We start from the raw sequence: 19780 nt of genomic DNA on the forward strand, positions 1-19780 counted from the left end.
CGTAAGTGCAATCGGGCCATGTGGAGAAGAGAAGGGGAGCACATCTTTCATAAAACACAATTTCCCCCTCAAAGGTTTTGTATTCCAGAAGTGTCGATCATATTTTTGGGGTCATGAAAGCTGTGGGAAACAGGTCTGGAATGTGAAAGTCTCCATCCGAGTTAGTGATAATGAACAAGGCGGCAGTGTATTGCCACAGAGTTGTTTCTTTGTCCAATGCAGACTGAGCCCCTGATCTAATCTGGGTTATCTGGCTGTAATCAGCTTTCCCCACTGCTGCTGCTGCTGCTGCTGCTGCTGGGTGGGCACTTTCTGTAGCTTTAATCTGGTTCTGTCTTTGCTGCCTCTCATATACCTGTTCAAGTGTCTCCAGAGCAGAAAAAACCAGCAGGGAAGCACACTGTGCATGCAGGAGTGCTTCGAGTAGGACTACATTTTCAGGGACTCCTGTCAAAACTGTGGCCATGGCTGAAAGTCAAAAGAAGGGTTCACCTGAGGGGACACCCACTGCAGACATGTATCCCAGTAAGATACTGGAGTATATGGAAGGATTCCTCATCTCCAAGGTAACATACACATGTAGTATACACTCACCTTCATGGGTCCCATAAATTGCACCTTATCTTTAGTTTAAAGGTGTTCACACAATAGTTACCTCTCCGCAGCTCGATGGTTAACTGATTCAATAGCATTCCTGATGATACTGTAATAGCATGAAACATATTAATGCCTCAAGAGAAAAATGTACTAAAATGATTAGTCGACTAACTAATTAGTCAATGAACAGATTTTTTTTTTTTAAGCAAATGCCAAAAGCAATGCCAAGTTCCACCTTTTCAATTGTGAGATTTTCTGCTGGATATCTTTGGAAAAAAAGATTATTTTGTTACATTTGTTACATGCCATCAGAATAATCTGTTTTTATACTCTTATTATTTATGCTGAATATTGTGATATTGTGTTTGTGTGTGTGTGTGTGTGTGTGTGTGTGTGTGTGTGTGTGGGGGGGGGGGGGGGGGGGGGGGGATTGAGCAATTAATTGAGAAAATAATTGGGAGATTAATAAATAATGAAAATTATCATTAATTGCAGCCCTAAGTCGCTTAACAGAAACAAAATTGATATAAACAATTTTTTTTGGTTCTATTTGTTGCCTTGTCACCCACTGCAGGGCAGTACCACACTTTTTATTTACTAGCACATCACAGGTACACTATAATACATACTAGACAATGAAGCTTTAATTAAAACAAGGCTCCAACATTCTTTAATTGAAAGATCCATTAAACAAATTGTTGCATAATGCAAACCCTGAAAGAAGACAGACATGAAAACTAGAATAGTAAATGAATACATCAGATGGTGTAAAGCCGAAATAATGTAACATATGCAGAGTGTGCAGAAGTCCATAAATACATCAACAGAATACTTCAGCATATGTTTTGCTAATGTGACCTTTGAGAGGCTCTTTCTTTAAAAAGCCTTTTTATTCTATATCATGCTATACATGATAGTCAACTAGTGTGATGCTGAAGCACCACAACCAATGATCTACAACGGACCCATGGATAATATTGGTCTGAAATAACTTTGAAGCATCATTATAGTGCTATCCTACTTAGTGTAAATATATGGTGCTATCTATGACTATTTATCCAATTGATCAGATACGTTATTCAGTCGGTACTGCAGACAGTGCGCAGCATTCTGGACATATGTGATCTCTATTCTAATCTATTCTGCTATGTTTTGCCGCCCCTTGACCCAGACAATTTTCTCCTCCTGCGAGCTGGGTGTGTTTGATGTGTTGCTGGGTGCGGAGCGCCCCCTGTCTGCAGAGGAGATCAGTCAGGCGGTTGGGGCCAGTCTGGACGGCACTCAGAGACTGCTGGCTGCATGCACCGGCCTGCAGCTCCTGAACACACACCAGGACAACGGACAAGGTCAGCACACACACGTAAAACAATAATGTAATAACTCATTAATAGTCAAACAACTTGTTCCTCTAAATAAGCTGAGCAGTGATAGTAATGGTTTAATCATCATTCTCATTTATGTAAAAGTGTTGCTACATAATGATTTAGGATTATGAAGCATATGAATGTGTGAAATAAGATAAACAATTTAGCAAAAAAAATTAAACTTTATTGTTAGTTTTAATTAAATCTTTGTCCATTTGTCATATCACCAGACATTCAACATTGCCAGTTGCTGCACCACCACCTACCTGCACACCTTTCCTTGTCTCTGTCCTGTCTGCCTGTCTCTGTCTCCCACATAGACATCACAGATCAAACTTTGTCTTAACACCTGCAGTGATCCATCGCTCTGTCTCTCTCCCTCCACCTCTCCCACCTCCCGTTCCAGTGTTTTACAGTAACACAGAGCAGTCCAGCGTCTACCTGACCCGCTCCAGCCCTTCATCCCTCTACCAGTCCATCCAGTACAGCTCCAGAACCATCTACCTCTGCTGGCACTACCTGACCGATGCTGTCAGGTCAGTACACTGAGCGCGGCCACATCCCTGCCTACCATCTGGACACAATTTCACAGTAGAGAGAGTTTATGCCATTTTCATTTTTTTTCATTGTGTTTGATACATTTTCCCAGCATCCCTGCAATGTCAGAAGGGAGCTACAGATTTTTTCCCCGCTAAGCACAAGGTTATGTGCAACTAAAAGTCCAAAACCCAAAGATGTTCAGTGTTTATGCCATTTACAATGGAATAAAAATGTTTTTTTCTTGATGGATGAAAATGAATTGATAATTGAAATTGAAATAATTGACAGTTACAAGAGTTATTCACCAGTTAATAGAGTATTTAATACTATAGTTAATATGGGATTTCATAGAATTTGTTTTTCCCTCATGTTCCCAAACTGTCTGTGCTCCCTCTTGTTGGGGTGCAGGGCCATACAGTTTGTGTTGTGATATCCAGGTATACCTTTTAAATGACTCTTTTAATAATATAATCATTTAAAAATAAAACTTGAGGATACAAAATGCTGCTTGGGGAGACGAACCTGTCACAAGTGCTTTCAAAAATAGGTCAAGGTTAACAAAGACAATACTATAGTAAATAATGTAGAACGCTGAGGTGCTGTGAGAAGTGCAGGTTTGATATGTAGCCTAAGAATGAGGATTCCCATCCTCCTTTTCTGTTTGAACAGTGTCTCAAGATGGATTTCAGTCTCATTGTTATGTCTGAGGGAGGACCGCCGGCAGCTCTCAGACAGCGTGACTGGATTCACTGTGGTTGACAAGTCCATCTGTGAGGAACACTGAAAACAGATAGAAGTGACCTAAAGCATAAAGGCATCTTGAGCTAACTGACTAATGCTTTTGCGTGGGAGTGTGCAATAAAAACATGTGAATTTACCTCAGATAGACAGAACATGATGGTGAATTCACGTCAACACACTTGATCTTATTGATTTTAACTGGCTTTACCTGTGACGAGATGAAGCTGAAGCAGATTTTAAGCACTGAGACAATCAATGCCCAGATCCCCCATGTTGTAACAAATATAACAACTGAAAAATCATCAAATAAGTCACAAATACCCAACACTTGTATATGCCACTATGTAATTTGATTCTCACATAAATATTTCTCTCTTTGCCTTGTTCTAGAGAGGGAAAAAACCAGTATGAAAAGGCTTTTGGAGTCAGCTCCCAAGACCTGTTTCAAGCTGTCTACAGGTAAGAAGCTGTTTCTGTTGAACACACACAAAGACAGATCAAACACTCATCCTTGCTCATTTATATTCCACCCCTGTCTCTCCATCGCAAGCCTGTCTGTCATTCTCTTCTCCCTTTGCCCTAAAAAAACAGACTTGTGGGATTTATTAGGAGGCAGGGGATATGTGTGTGTGTGTGTGTGTGTGTGTGTGTGTGTGTGTGTGTGTGTGTGTGTGTGTGTGTGTGTGTGAGAGAGAGAGAGGGTGTGAGCAGTGATGTGAGGAAGAAGCTTGGAGCAGAGAGAGTGTGAACAATAGAGAGAGAGAGAATGTATCCACCATTGTCCTTGAGGTCTCGTGTGTTTATAGTATCTAGGGCCCACAGTTTTAACGCATCACTGATCTGCCGGTCAGCAGTTTTCAGGGGTCACACGCTAAAAGTTTCACACTTTGTTCACTAATAGATTTTGATCGGCCTGCCTGAGGCCTTGTACTGTAAAACCCTGCCAGTCCCAAAGGAAGAGAGACCGTCAAAACTGAAACTCAGCGCAGTAACTTGCAAAAAAAACATCCTCCCTTCTTTTCCTCATCAAGACATGATTTGCCAAACCATTGTACTTTGATGGAAGAATGTCTGATGTACACAAATGGAAGATGAAACAGATCTTAAAATACACATTTCCATTATTATAATAATAATTATATTATTATATATATTGCATGTAAACTACCAGGCATTTTGCCACCCTTGGATTTTTACATATCATGCAATTGATGTTTCTGTATGTGGCTGGTTGTTGGAACTTGCGCATTAGTTGTATTCTCTATGGATTTGTCTTTATATTTGTAATTTTTGTTCTCATATCCTTTTGAATAGTAGCTGATGATGCATAAAAGATTATAAGTGTAAGAAGAAAACAATTTTATGCCCTTACAATGATCTCACAAAAACTGCCTCGTTAAAAAAAAAAGGCTTGCAAAATGAGAATATGCAGAAAACGAATCATGCACACATAAATACACTCTTGTGCAGATGAATTTGGAATTCAGCTTTAATTGATTGAAAATGAAAATGCCCTACTAGAAAAATGTCAACACCTGCGCACAATTGATTTAATGTGGAGTAGCAGTTGTTTGTCCCCGCTGATTTCCCCTGTGAATACTGTGGGTAAATTAGCAAGGGGAAACAACCACTGAAGTCATTCACTGCATTCCTGGAGCACTGTAGCAGGAGCTGGATGATTCAAAGCTGGCTGGATGAGTCAGACTTCTGTTTACCCATCGCCATTTAACCAGCCACGTACTGCACCTGAATAATTTACAGCCAAGTCCCGTCTACAGCTTGAATTCTACACTCGAGAAAGCAGAAAAGATTTGGAGAGAAGACTAACAAGTCAGCAAGGATTTTGAGAGGTTTTGAGATTTCAAAAATATACAAGATATTACATAATAGGTTTCAACCCTACTGGGTGAGTACTTATGATTTTGTCCAAACCCTGTAGATGTGCCCAAAGGTTTCACAGCCTACTACTTAGAATCTGAATATGTTCAACTTTTCTGCACCTTCCTGTAGTAGTACCAATAAAGAAAACAGTGAAAGAGGACACATCTGAGCCAATGGACACTGAGATGAATGCATAACCTGCACCAGATTTCATTGGGATTGTTATTTTACGCTACAAACAAAAGTAAACAAAGAGAAAGCAATTTGTAATTCTAATTTTATCCATTATTTCTTGTTCTCCAAGATGTTCCTTCAAGTATAGATATTCTGAGTTGCAACGGCCGACAAACTGAGCGTGAACCCAAAATGCAGACACTAGCAGGGCTGGATAAGTTTATTTAAATGATAACAGTCAACTTAAAAGGAAGTCCAACTTAAAGACAAGGTATTCCAACACAGTAAAACCAGCAAAGGCAAGGCAATCCAAACCCAAAGGAACAATCCGTAAGTCCAGGGGAAAACTCAAGGCAGAACACTCAACATTAGACTATGATGCAACAAAGACTGAACACAACTGAGGGCACTATATATTTATGAGGCACACCTCAGTATATAGAATAAAACAGGAATGGACACAGAAAAACACCACACTCAAATCCAACGTCGTGACAGTGGGACAATAGCATCTACACATTTAAAAATCAAGTAAATTTAGCATAAACACTTTTTGAAAATAGTTACCTTTTTCATTTTTTCCTGAGTGAACCATTACATACCTACGCAAAAATCAGGAGGGGAATTAGTGCGTAGTGTGGAATTAGGACACAGCTCGCAGTAGTCACAAACATACAATATTATTATTGGTGTAACAATCTCCATTTTGGTAGCGGTGAAAGCATGACAAAGTCAAGTCAAACGGGACCGTACTTTAAATGATACTATAATAACTGAGCTTTTCCTTCTTCTATTGCTGCTAAGATGGAGATCCTAAAGCAACAAGACAGTGGTAAAACACACAACAGTGATCAGGCAGCCATGAACCAGAACTCTGACAGATATGACACAGACCTGCGGGGATGTTGAGGAGTATAAGGCATGTCTGTGCAGAGAGCAGACAGGTCATAAGCCACGGTGATGTTATAATGACGATTACATGGACAGAGATCTTTTCCTCGGAATGATTGGAGACAGGATGACACGTAAATGTACCCAATCAGGGACAAAAAGGGCTGCAGATGTTACTGTTGGGGGGCATTCGATAACTTATGTTTAAAATGTCCTCAAATTAAAGCTGACAGTCTGCAGTTTGGCCTCACAGTCACGTCGTCTTTTCACATCCAATGTAATCAGAGTCTGAAGCCGCAGCAATGAGTCACTTTCAAAGTTCTTCTCGAGGTCACTGTGTCGTCTGAAGTTGGTGAATGTGTCAAGTGGCCGATCACTTTGCTACAGTGACGTTTGGACAAATAAATTTATAGTGTTACAGAACAGAGCGTGTGTGTGTGTGTGTGTGTGTGTGTGTGTGTGTGTGTGTGTGTGTGTGTGTGTGTGTGTGTGTGTGTGTGTGTGTGTGTGTGTGTGTGTGTGTGTGTGTAGCCCTGTGGTGGGGTAGAGTGCTGGGTGATGAGGTGGAGATTCCTCAGAGCAGCAGCAGTCACCACAACCTATTCTATTCTGCTGCACCCTCTCTCTCTCTCTCTCTCTCTCTCTCTCTCTCTCTCTCTCTCTCTCTCTCTCTCTCTCTCTCTCTCTCTCTCTCTCTCTCTCTCTCTCTCTCTCTCTCTCTCTCTCTCTCTCTCTCTCCCTCACACGCACACGCACACTGTTTCGCCACTGGGAGAAACTTTGTAGATGAGGAGAGTGTGTGTGTGTTTCTAGAGCAGCCCCATGAATAAAGTTTTACCTCAGTGCAGTGAAGCCTAAGTGAAAGAGTAGTACTGAGATGACTAACTGTTTTGTGTGTGTGTGTGTGTGTGTGTGCGCGCGTGTGTGTGTGTAGGTCTGATGAGGAGATGGTGAAGTTTATGCAGTTAATGAACTCCATTTGGAACATCTGTGGTAAAGACGTGGTTACAGCTTTCGACCTTTCGCCTTTCAAGGTCATCTGTGATGTTGGAGGTAAGTTTGTGTGTGTGTGTGTGTGTGCCAAGTACAAACATCTGTTAGAAAAATGTCATTAAGGATGTTAAAATCATGTTTTTTCCTTCAGGGCTGAACAAATGTACAAACACATGAAATTTTTTTTTAAATAACTACTAAACAAAAGTCTACCAGAATCATTAACTGATGATAGGTGAATTAAATGTGAGTCCCACAGTCCAGATGTTTTAATTATATAAATCCCTAACCCTCACAGTTACCTGCTACTGTATATTAGAACTGTTAACGCACCTAAAATAATTAAGATGTCCTGGTTCCAGTGGAGTCATGTCCCATTACGCTTGTGGGTTGGATAAATTTGCAGAATTTGCAGAAAAAAACACTTGCTGACAGGTCCAAACACAGATGAGTACACCCACATGGCAGCAATGCTGTGAAGCAAACTCTCTTTCACTGTCAACTCTCAGGTTTCTTCACTGACTTCTGATAGTAATTTGATTGAATATTGTAATGGTCTGGGAATCATTGTTAGCCATAGCTATCATGTAACATGAACCTAAGAAAGTAAATAAAAACACTTGAGCTGTGTGCTCTCCTACACTGAAAACAAAACAAGTGTTCACAGAGACTTGGAGGCAACAGAACAACGGTTGAGACCAAGTGAAGTATCCAGCCATGTCTGTCACAACATCTATTTATTTGTTAACTGTATGTATCTGGAAATGGCATTTTGTCTGCATTAATGTAGAGATGGATCCTGATGTTAACACCCTATCACAGGTTTTTCTTAAGCAGACTGGTTGAACTGAACAGCAGAATGTAAAATGTATGAATGTGAAGCAGGATATTGCAGCCCAGTCAGTCTTCTTTGGAGACATACCGTAAAAGGGAAAAGGTAGCTTCCTCAACTGATCTCCTCTGTGTTCTTCTTTGCCAAATCAGATTTATTTTTAAAGCGCTTTTGAACATCAGGTTTCTTACAAAATGGTTTACACAGAGAGCAAAGGGCACCAGGATAAAACAGCGAGAAAAAAATAAGATGAACACAACATGAACTCCACAGTGTGAGGCCAGGGCTTTCAACGAAATGCAGAGGAACAAGCTAGGAACAGGATCAAAAAGAAAAAGGATGGAGAAAAAAAATGATAAAAAAGAAGAATCTTTTGATGAAAATATCATGATATGAATAAGAGGGAGAAAAGCTTTTGTCTGAGAGATGTTGCCAGTTCTTTTATCTAGTGTCCTTAACTGAAGTGAGAGCCATATGTTGTCTCCACTCATGTACTCATGAATCAGTCAAAAATAGTAGGTGAAAATTTCTGTGACTCTGTCCACATTCAAGAATATACTCAAACTCATGATCCAGCGCATTTTCCATTAAAAAACAGTATTTTAATCTGTGTTAAATCAGATTAGTGGTTGAAATATGGGCATTGAACAGACACTTTGACCCTGACTGAATGTCTTTTATTTTAACGTGGAAATGGGTAAAACATTTATCAAGAAAAAGAAAGCCACAAAAAAACATCTCGCAAATGAGTCTTCAGTTTTCTGTTTTAATAATTTAAAAACTTAAACATTCAGGCTCAGTCAGGCAAAGAAACAGCATTGTTGCACCAGCACTAGTTAACACCCGTTGGTTGCCATATCCTGTGTGTGACACCTCAGCTAACCACACAGGGGAGCTGTGACGCTACTAAAAGCGCACACATCCTCACACACACACACACACACACACACACACACACACACACACACACACACTAGTGTAGACACAGATGCATGTACCAGACAGTCTTTTCTTCCCTCTCCTCTGTGTCTTTCTCACCATGGGGTTGTGTGTTCATGTTTATGCATTAAGGTGCAGCACCAAAACTTGTGGACAGCAGGAGCATGAAGGGGGTGTCTGCTGTGCCCCATGAAGATTTTGTCTCTCACACAGCATCTGTTGTGTCTGTACACACCTGCTGCTCAGATGCTGTCTGTCTCTCTGTCTCTCCAACTTTCTGCCAACTAGCTGACTTTAATCCAAAATCAGGTATCAGCCAGCATGAGTCCAAAAGTCTTTATCATTTATATGAGAACGGTGGTTTGTTTCATGCCGGCTGTCTGTGGGAAGCCCTTCACCTTGATTTATTTTAATGTGACATTTAACACACATTTCAACTGTATTTTTTGTTTAAAAATGAATAATCAACTTAAAGGTTACTGTAACTCTAAGGAAATCATATTCATAGTTTCTGAAGAATTATGTTTTTTTTTTTCAATGTAAACAACCATCTGCTCCAATAATATACACAGTCATGGAAAGCTATTCAAGTACTGAATGTTTATAGTACGGATAGTATAGAAAAGATATATAAATGGATATACATATAGAAAGTATAGATAGAATAGTCTCTTTACTAAAATATTGATCTATCTATTTTTACTCCTGTTTACAGACATAACTGATGTGAATGCATTTCAACAGCATCAGAAAATCTAACTGACATAGGATGGATAGGTTTTGTTTTCTGTCTAGTTTTAAACAGCTTGTATCAAAGTATCAAAGATCTGTCACTTATTCTGACAATGAGGGCGTGTTCAGGTTCTGTGTGGCATTACAGCGGTTTAAATATAGTTCAAACACTCAGAAATACCAAAACATACTAGTCAATTTCAAGTCAAGTCAATATGATTTATATATACAATGTCACAAATCACAAATTTCCCTCAAGAAGCTTTTGTAATTTTTATAGCACACAACACCCTCTGTCCTTAGACCCAAGTAGTAGTCCTCCCAGTTTGTAATGCAGGCTTTTGTTATAAATTTGATGTCTCAGGCCCAAGCCTGGATAACCTTGATTACATCTTCTGAGACTTGACAAAGCTCCTCCACAGTCACAGACGTACATTATACAACTTTTTCACAGGCTGAGGAATACTCCCCATTGTAGGTAAACTGACTTTAATGTGTAAAGTCAGTGGAGTTCCTCTTCAGTGGTTCCTCCACACAGTTGAATCAGCTGGATGCAGACGGTGTCACCAGTATCCAGTTGCTGACACATTACAGCCTACACAACCAGTATTCTAAGAGATTTATCCAGGACAAAACATACTTATATGTGAGGAAGTTTTTTGCTTTTTAATTAAATGGTCCCATACATGCACAAATAAATGTGTGTCAGCTAACAGACAGATAAAGTAAATAATCACAAACACCCATCAAAGGATTTTATTAACAAACTGAGGCAGCCAGGTTAGCTTGGGGTCTTGTACACTGTGTTGTTTTTGGTTTTTCTCCTCCTCGCTGCTCTTTGATTTTTCTCCTCGGCTGACCCCTGTTTGATGTGAGAGCTAAAGTGTGTGTGTTACAAAACTTGGAATCCTGGAAACATAAAGTGTGTGCCATAGGTGCGTGCGTGTGTGTGTGTGTGTGATAAAGACAAACCCTTGTAAGAATACAGACTGATACATTAGCAGCAGGTCACGTTAGGACGAAGGCACTTCAGGGCATGACAGTTTGCCCTGTACACAAACTCGCACCTAGGTCTGGTTGGCTTTGTAGGTCGGTCAAAGTGAGATCCTTTGATCCTGTATTCCACCTCACTGCCTTCCCATCACTCTATCCCATTCATACACCCTTCATCTATCTCTTTCTCTCTCCATCTGTCTCATACACATTCTCTCTCACTCTTTCTGTTTTAAATTCAGGTTGCTTTATGAAGCATGAACATTGATAATAATGCTGTCAAAGCATCAAGTTGAAATATTCATATTTTCACAGTAAATCCTTGATTCCGTCCTCATTTATGTGTGTGTGTGTGTGTCCGTATGCTCATTTAATTTCCTTATTTTCCACTTAAATCATTAGGTCTGGTCTGACCACTGCCCTACAAAGACTTACAGTTCTGTCTTTGACGACAGTAAGCAGAACAGGACTAAGAGTCTATGGCCATACTTGCAGCTCTCTGAGGCCTAACAAATGCTAATGTCGGCATGCTAACATGCGCACACATCTAATGCCAGCAAATAGAATTCCTCCTCTGGGGACCCCCTGGGCCTGTACTTTCAATCAGTGGCTGTTGAGATATCGCAATTAAACACAAAAAACCTCATGGTGGCGCTAGGGGAAAAATAAGGGGTTCACCAAAGTCAGTAGGATTTAATCCCTCGGAACCATTAGGCTAATGAACCAAATTTCATGGCAATCCCTTCAAAAGCTGTTGAGATATTTCAGTCAAGTGGTGAAATGACTGACCAATCAACATGGCCAAAGACAAGGATTTTCAAATGCATTAAGATGTAAAGGTTTATATGCAAATGCAGGGTGAGGTGAAATCAGTTTTAGTCACATAACAGTCAAATCATGTGTGTGTTTACTGTTCTTAGATTAGATTGCTTAGGAAGACTCCTAGACAGCAAGTTCTGCACTCTCTTTATATAAAGCATCAGCCACTCTAAATTCGGTTCAATTTAGTCTGCTTCATTGGCATGAATATTAGATGAACCATATTCCCAAAGCCGCCACATACAACTGAATACAAATTATGCATTTAAATAATGGCTACATACCTGAAAGCCTCTGTTCCACTCGTGTGACTCGTGTGACTCTGGGTGTGGAGGGTGTGCGTGAGTGATGCACCACCTTGTTAATGAAGGTTGTGCGTACTCACTGTGCTGTAACTTAGTGCCACTCTCTCTCTTCCTCTCTCCAGGCTGCAGTGGGGCATTAGCCAAGCAGTGCACGTCGGTCTACCCAGAATGCACTGTGAAGATCTTTGACCTCCCCAAGGTGGTGAGTACATCGAGGGAACACTTTGTCACAGAGGCCGACCAGAGGATAAGCTTCCACGAAGGTAACATCATCACGGCTGGGCAAAATTACTTGACATTTATAATCAAAGAGGCCTACAGCCAGTTCACACACTTTATGTAAATGCTCTGGACTTGTATAGCGCCTTTCTAGTCTTTTCAACCACTCAAAGCGCTTTTACACTACATCCATTCACTCAAACAGAAACTAACATTAACACACTGTTCCGCCAGTGTATCAATGTTAGTTTCACCAGAGGCAATTTGGGATTCAGTACCTTGCCCTTCGACATGCAGCCTGGGGGGAGCTTGGGATTGAACCGCCAACCTTCTGAGTAATGGGCAACCCGCTCTACCTCCTGAGCCACAGCCACCCAACTCCAGGGTAAAGTTTTGAAAAGGCTTTGTAAAAAAAAATGGAACTATGTCAAAATACACACTAGAAAAACTTAATTGACTCCTCTAAAAATGTATAATATGCGTTTGTGTTTATACCATAGACTGTATATGGTTTATACCGGGTAATAATAAGTGTTTTTCTGATCTGATCTTTTCTGACTTGTGATCGGATTTCAGTATGTACATCACATAAGCACAGCTGGTGGGCTTGTCAACAGTAGCGGCATGAGGGGATGTGACACCACTGTATGGGCTCGTTTTATTTTTATGGGCTCATCCGTAAGTTTCTGCTGGGCAGCGAGAAGAGGTAGAATTAGTAGACCTTTCGACTCGTAGTGAGGATTTTTTCCTGAAGGTATGATAACTTTAGCCCCCATTCAGTTTCTATGGAATACGAGCAAATCTCTTGACAAGGAATTGCGGGATTCCGGGGTTGATGTGAAAAAAAAGGACCTGAAACATTTTGATTCAGGGAAAAATTCGCCTGCTGGCTGCAGCTTTGCCGAAAAACAAAGAAACAATGCAGTGGAAAGCCAGTGAGTTTAGTCTTTACCTGCTATTTCTGTAGAGATAAAGATTATTGTTGAACTTTCTGGGGTCCCTCTTGTCCCTGTTGTAATTAGCAAGCTACTTGCTAGCTCACGAGCGCTTTTACGCCCACAGCGATGAGCAAGAAGCTGCAGAGGCAAAAAGTGGTGGAGGCGATGTCACGCGATTTGTTTGCTTCCTGTGGGTTTTCACTGTAAGGCTTGTGATGACATTGTTCTTATTGTAAACAAATCCCCCACAAAAGACCAAAACCAACAATAAACGGATACTATTAACACATTTTAACAGTGTAGCCAAAGCTTGATGTCGTTTATGCATCTGTGCCATAGACCACTGTTGTCCAGAAACTATTATAACACATCAGTGAGCCTCACTGTTGCACTGGGCAACATGTTTCGTTATTACCATGAACGTGGCAACTGTAGTTCAATTCCACTAACTCCTGGGGTCAGATGCATAAAGCTCTGTGTTGATTCACGACTACAACTGTGTAAAAAGTTGCAAACACATTATTTTCATCAGATTTCTAAAGGTGCATGGACACCTGACTCTGTTTTATGAATATCAATCGTTGTGGAACTAGACACATATGCATGAGCCTCATCTCCACTCTCACAGTTAGCCACAAATGGATGTAGAAATGCACTTAAATCCGTTTGCATATCGATCCTTTAACTGGCTCCCCCTCATTAAACCGGGTCAATGATAAGAACAAGACAAAGGTTCTTCAACAGCACCAAAGCAGCTTTACACACAGCCAGGGCTGGACTGGTAATCTGGCATACCGGGCAAATGGTCGGTGGGCCGACGCACCTTTGGGACCGGTGTAACGTAAATTATTTATTTATATAACTGTTTTTAAAAAACGGCCCATTAAGCACGGACAGCTGCCCATTTGGTCATTTTCTATACTGACACTGGGCCGGCCCAATCACATCTCTACAAGCCCCCACCCCCTCTGTTTCTTGCGTTAGGGGCCAAAAAAAACATTCTTCAGACGGCTGCTGCAAAATGCGCGAAAGCAGCCGATATCTGCTGTCGGGTCTGCAGTAGCCTCCACATCAGCTGCAGTACCCTGCATAGTGCAGCCACAGGCACTTGAAGGAGTAGAAGAGCTGCCCCTGCCAGGCAGAAGAGGAGGCATGTGTTAGCGAACCACAGTGACAAAGTGACCGTGAAGGGCCGAGTGCGAGTGAGAGCACGAGGAGAGTGGAGATGAAGCGGTAAGCATGGAGTAGCTCAACCTGTAGGCAGGGAGCAGGGAGGAGGGTCATTTGGGGACATGTAGCCACCACTTTTTGAAAGCCTTTCTTAAAAATGTTCTGAAAAATAAAATAAAATATAAAGAAATGTTGATTAACAAATTTAAATGCTATAAAACATGTTTATTTGCACAATAAGAAAACCTGCAATGCAATGTAAATATAAAAGAAACCTCTGAATTGTCCAAAAAAGTAACTTAAGCAAATAATAAACTACTGATTACTGCATTGTATTTTATTAGCCTATATTTTTATATTGTGAATTGTCACCTGCCACCTGAATTATGTCCTTCCCTTTATAAAAATAAAGACTCTTCCAGCATAAATAGGTGCAGAAAATGTCTCCAGAATGCAGGAAATTAAGTGTTCAATGCTAAAAATCTTTTGGGGGAGGACACCCAGACCCCCCTATCAAATATTTCATCTATAAATATTTTTTCGAAGTAGTAGGTTTATTACAATATATTCTTGTCTTGTAGTCATGCACACCAATCTTGCCTCAGTGTTTCATCACACTCCTAATCCGACCCCCTAAATAGATCGATAGTGTAGGCTATTGGTGAGGGGTGTCCGACCGATTTTGGTGGGCCGCCTCGGCCAAAAATGGCCAATTTTTTGTCCAACTCCAGCCTTGCACACACCTGTGGCTAATTACAGAGCCCATACAACTAATTCATCAAATGTACCTGTAAACCAACATTGCAGTGATATCTCAATTAACACTGTTAAGCATCAGAAGGATGATCAATGATAAATTTATTAAGGTCATATTGAAACAGACTTTACAAAGTGCTTGGCAAATCAGGACATATCATCAACAGGTAAATAATGTCTCTAATGTAAATGAAAAGAATCATAATGACATTTATGAACATTACAGTTCATAAATGTGCCTTTGAGTGAGATTTTCCAGAACGCTGTGTCAACTGCAAAAATAACAACACAATCAGTGAAATTGGCAATAAATGTTTAACTGTAAAGTTACATCTCTCATCTAATATTTCATGTCCACCTTATCATATCAGCTTTTATAAATATCAGCTTATGTGTGGGAATTGGCATCCGCATGGTCTTTCTGCTGCCATAAATATTTACTAGTGCACCATATCTGTTGCTCAAAATAGTGCCCACCAAATGCACTGTTCACACCTGTTTGAGTTTGCTAAAAACGTACCCTGATAAGATATATGATAAAATGTGTTGTATGTGTCTGCTAAGAATAGAAGAATAACATTTGAATCTTTGTTTCCTTCCAAAAGCATAAAGAAATGACAGAAAACATCTTTATATAAGATATATAGGATATATTTCTTTCATTTATAACGTAATTATTAAACCAAAGAAGTTGAGTTGATGTTTATGAATTTTGGTAACACAGTTTATAGCTTATGCCAACATAGCTTTTGAAAACTAAACTATTTCTAATGCCGGTAATTTAGGAAATAATTTGTAGAGAGTATGTAGGTTTACACACTATTCAGGTGTACAGGTAAAAAAACAAGTACAGCTCTGATCTGAAAATAAAAGCAGAAGAAGATGCTGTTGATGCGGTCACCTGTGCGTCCCCATGCTCTCACTGAACTGCTGCTGTTTGACTGAAAATACTGTGAACAAAACGGTCAATTTATACCTCACGATTTGTTGTGTCGGCTCTCTAACGCAGGAGCTAATGTGGGGGAAAAAAGTTCACAGCAGCCTCTGATCTTGAAAACCCAGAGCCAAAATCAATTCCCGCCTCTCCTTCTGGTCTCAAAGACATGATGGTGTTGAACACAATGGGAGCCGTAACATGGGAAACACTGATACACTGATTTTCTCTCTGTGTTTTTTTTTTTTATGAGACCTCTCTGTGCCTTATTTCATAATAGACAGCAGGGACATGAATGAATTGAGAGAAGGCACACATACACTAATTTTATTACGTTTTATACAGGGTTAAAAACAGCAGCAGTGGTGTGGTAGTTAAGTCTTAGCTACTGAAGCTGAATAATCCACTTGAAATCAAATGTCTTTTTTCCTTTAACTAGATACCACTGTTTGGAAGCATGTAGTTAGGTTATATGCTTTTGACATAATTTGATCACAGCAAACATCCCCCCTTTGTATTAATTGTGTGAATATGTAAACCACTAATTGTCTTATTACTGGAAGGTTTTTCAATAGAATTGATAATTACATGAAATAATAAAATCAAATATAACAGTGTCTTAGGTTTTCAATACATTTGAACTGTGCATATGAAAGTGTGTGTGTGTGTGTGTGTGTGTGTGTTTAGGGGACTTCTTCAAAGACCCCCTGCCAGAGGCTGACCTCTACACACTCGCCAGAATCCTCCACGACTGGACCGACGAACGCTGCGTAGAGCTACTCAGCAGAGTCTACAAAGCCTGCAAACCAGGTCTGCGTGTGTGTTCATGTGTGAAAGGCACGAGTACTTTTTTTTTCTCTCCCCTGCTTGAAATGAGATGGCAGATTGTATCCCACAATGCAGCTGATCCCAGAAAAATCTGTCCTTCTGACTTTGATCAAAGATACACACACACAAAAGCAGCAGGCGCTATCAAGAGGCAGAAAAACCTCTCATGTGTTTTTGCCTGTGTGTGTGTGTGTGTGTGCGTGTGTGTGTGTGTGCATTATAGGAAGGAAGAAAAACAAACAAAATAATAAAGTAGAGAAGCCTGGTTTTACTAGACAGAGAATTCAACCTGTCGTAGCATGACATAGTTTGACCTTTTCAACAGCAGACATTTTGACTTGTTACAGCAGGAAAGGGACAGGTGTTACTTATAAAATTAATGATGTTCCCTTTCCAGCAATTGCTGCAATGCAATGCAGCCATTAACAATGGTTTTAGATACACCTGTGTTTGAGAAATCACAATATCTTCTATGAAAAAGTTCTATTAGGAGCTTTATCAATTGCCATGAACATAAACATGAAGATTACTATGATCAGATTACTTTTTCACAATGATTAAATTAATGATAAAATGTGGTTGTTTGTCTTGTTAATTAGTTCAGCATTAAAAACAAGCTACCATTGACATACTGTGCAAACTCTGTAATCATCAAACTGAGTTTTGCATTGGCTTTTGTAAGGAGAGAATGAAACAAAGAAAGAGAAAAAAAGACAGAGAAAAGAACTAACATACAAACAAAGCTGACCTTTTGGTCCATCCTGCAGGAGGCGCTGTGTTGCTGGTGGAGGCGTTGCTCCATGAGGACGGCTCTGGCCCGGTGAGAGTGCAGCTCTACTCCCTGAACATGCTGGTACAGACAGAGGGCAGAGAGAGGACACCTGCTCAGTACGCTGCCCTGCTGGCTGCCGCCGGCTTCACTAACATCCAGCACCGGTTCACTGGGAAGATCCACGATGCTGTGCTGGGACTCAAAGAGCCATAGATAGTGGAAAAAATGTTTACAACTATTTGGGGATTTCTTCTGATTTGAAGTTTCTTAAAAAGCTCACACTGTATGACTATGGTTTAGTTGACTATTGGGCAGCCCTATAGGCTAGATGGTGTTTTTGACTGAGTGACTTTAACTAAAATTTTAAAATGGCACAGACAGCATTGATATGATGCATACTAACATAATGTATTATATTACAGCAAAAAAGTTTAAAAAAATTAGATCAGTGTGGTGCATGTACAACTTTAAAACACATGTTTTGCAAACATTTAATTGAGCCAGTAATCAAATACAATCAGCCAACCGAACTTCACATTCGCGCAATGTAAAATTCTCCAATAAATGCAAGGTATGAAATTTTTACCACTTAAAAACTGCAAAGAAAAGATTACTTTTACTGACAGAAAAAGCAGAGTCCTATAGAAAAGCAACCACCTCTGCTTGCTAACTTTACACTCAATTTGCAATATTTTTCTGTTACAGCACCTAATAATTGGTAAAGCTAACTACTTATGTGTGTGGTGTTAATGTTTCATTTTCTTTCATTTATATCCCTTTATATATCACTCTCAAATGTCAGGTGTGTTTAAGCTGAAACCGGGTGTTAAGTTGCTCTTTAAACAACCTGTATGAATATACTAACTACACTACTGATGTTCCTAACAATAAAATACATGCATACTTTAGCAGTAATTTTGTACCCAAGCCTGTTCAAATTTTAAGAATCAAGTAAGAGACTAACCCCAGTCCAGTATGATTCTGCTGTAAATGATTAGCCATACACTGCAAAGGTCGTCCTCTATTAGATGGTATGCAGCGTGAGCTTCCTGTCTCATTGCTAAGAAGATGAACTTCTTTACATATCTGTTCTCATCACTCAATCCTAAGCCCTGTGTCTGAACCCCCTCGCCTCTCACTGTTCTTAACAGCCTAGTAAAGCTGTCTTTGTATCATGTTCTTTGTAATGATGGACGTGACTCAATAAATCTTCTTCACAATGGCCCTGCCCATCTTTCTTTTCACCCCCATCCTCCTCTGTGCACGGGATGTATTCAAAATGCAGATATGAGCCTTTTTATTATAACTCAGCTTGTCATTGTGCGCCGCCTCTGCTGTGACGCAGTTTGCTTGAAAACAGCATTGAATTGAACTGAATTGGTTGTCCTTGAGAAATGTACGTTAATACTAACTGTCGTTTATGAAGCATAAAAAACAGGCCTGCCAAAAGATAATTGCTCAAAATATCAGTTGCCTTGTCTTTTTAGCTGAAAAAGATCATTATCAGCTTTAGACACCAGTATTGCCTGAACCCTGCTCTGCCTTCAGAAGACTGTGATGTCACTGTTCACGTCTTCCTCTCTTTTCTATCCACCCACTCATTCTCAATGCCCCCTCTATCCTCGTCTTTTCCTTTTTCTCGCAGTAATTGTGAATTAATCAGACTTCAAAGTGCAACAAATTAGAATTGATGTCAAATCCTTGTGGACAGCTTCACAGAAAGTCGGCCTAATGAAGGGAAATGAAGTCCTGAGGCTGAAGACAGCCTGACCTGTGCGAAGGCAGGGATGGTACCCAGTGACACGGTGCAGTATTACCACTGTCATGGTGGTTAACTAGCACCGTGTGCCACTTGGAGCCGGGTACTGGTGCCTTCGAGGAATTTATCTTGTCTCTTGAAGTAAACGCTATTTCAGTTAAATAGCAATCGTAAAGTTGAAAAAGTTGTTACTCGCCTTAGCACTGCCATTAAATACGAGGTTAAATTTGAATTAATCCAGATCTGCAATCATCCCTATAACCTGACTTAACTTTCCCGTATTTCCTAATCCTCGCTCTCACACTAAAAACAGATTAGATAAGAGCGAGGTTTTTAAGTTTTTCTACATCTTTGATGAGAAAGGTTAAAAAAAGTTAAGTTTCTGTGGATGAAAGTATCCCAACTATTTTTCTGATTATTCATTCATTCAAATTTAAAAAAAGAAAAGCAGCTCAGGACATCAAAATTAAAAAAGTATGTAAAAAGCTGTGCGAAGAATTACCGCAGGGAGAATCATTTAAAACTATGCAGTGAAGGGAACTGCAAGCAGTATGCGAAACAACAATTTGGTTGCATTTAAACAAACTTCACAGATTTTTTTTT

General features: G+C 40.1%; 1 protein-coding gene across 1 annotated transcript; it reads left to right on the forward strand.

Moving 5' to 3' along the window:
* The first annotated feature begins 333 nt into the window (after positions 1-333).
* Positions 334-18640, forward strand: asmt (acetylserotonin O-methyltransferase). The gene is made up of 8 exons (XM_038721377.1): positions 334-566; positions 1769-1943; positions 2368-2497; positions 3633-3701; positions 7123-7241; positions 11924-12064; positions 16506-16628; positions 17414-18640. Exons 1-8 carry the CDS (start codon positions 465-467, stop codon positions 17629-17631), a joined length of 1077 nt encoding a protein of 358 aa, XP_038577305.1. The 5' UTR covers positions 334-464; the 3' UTR covers positions 17632-18640.
* The last annotated feature ends 1140 nt before the right edge of the window (positions 18641-19780 follow it).

Source organism: Micropterus salmoides, unplaced genomic scaffold (assembly GCF_014851395.1).
Source record: "Micropterus salmoides isolate LMB-PRFRI ecotype aquatic unplaced genomic scaffold, ASM1485139v1 Ms_hic_scaffold_15, whole genome shotgun sequence".
NCBI classification, from domain to species: Eukaryota; Metazoa; Chordata; class Actinopteri; order Centrarchiformes; family Centrarchidae; genus Micropterus; species Micropterus salmoides.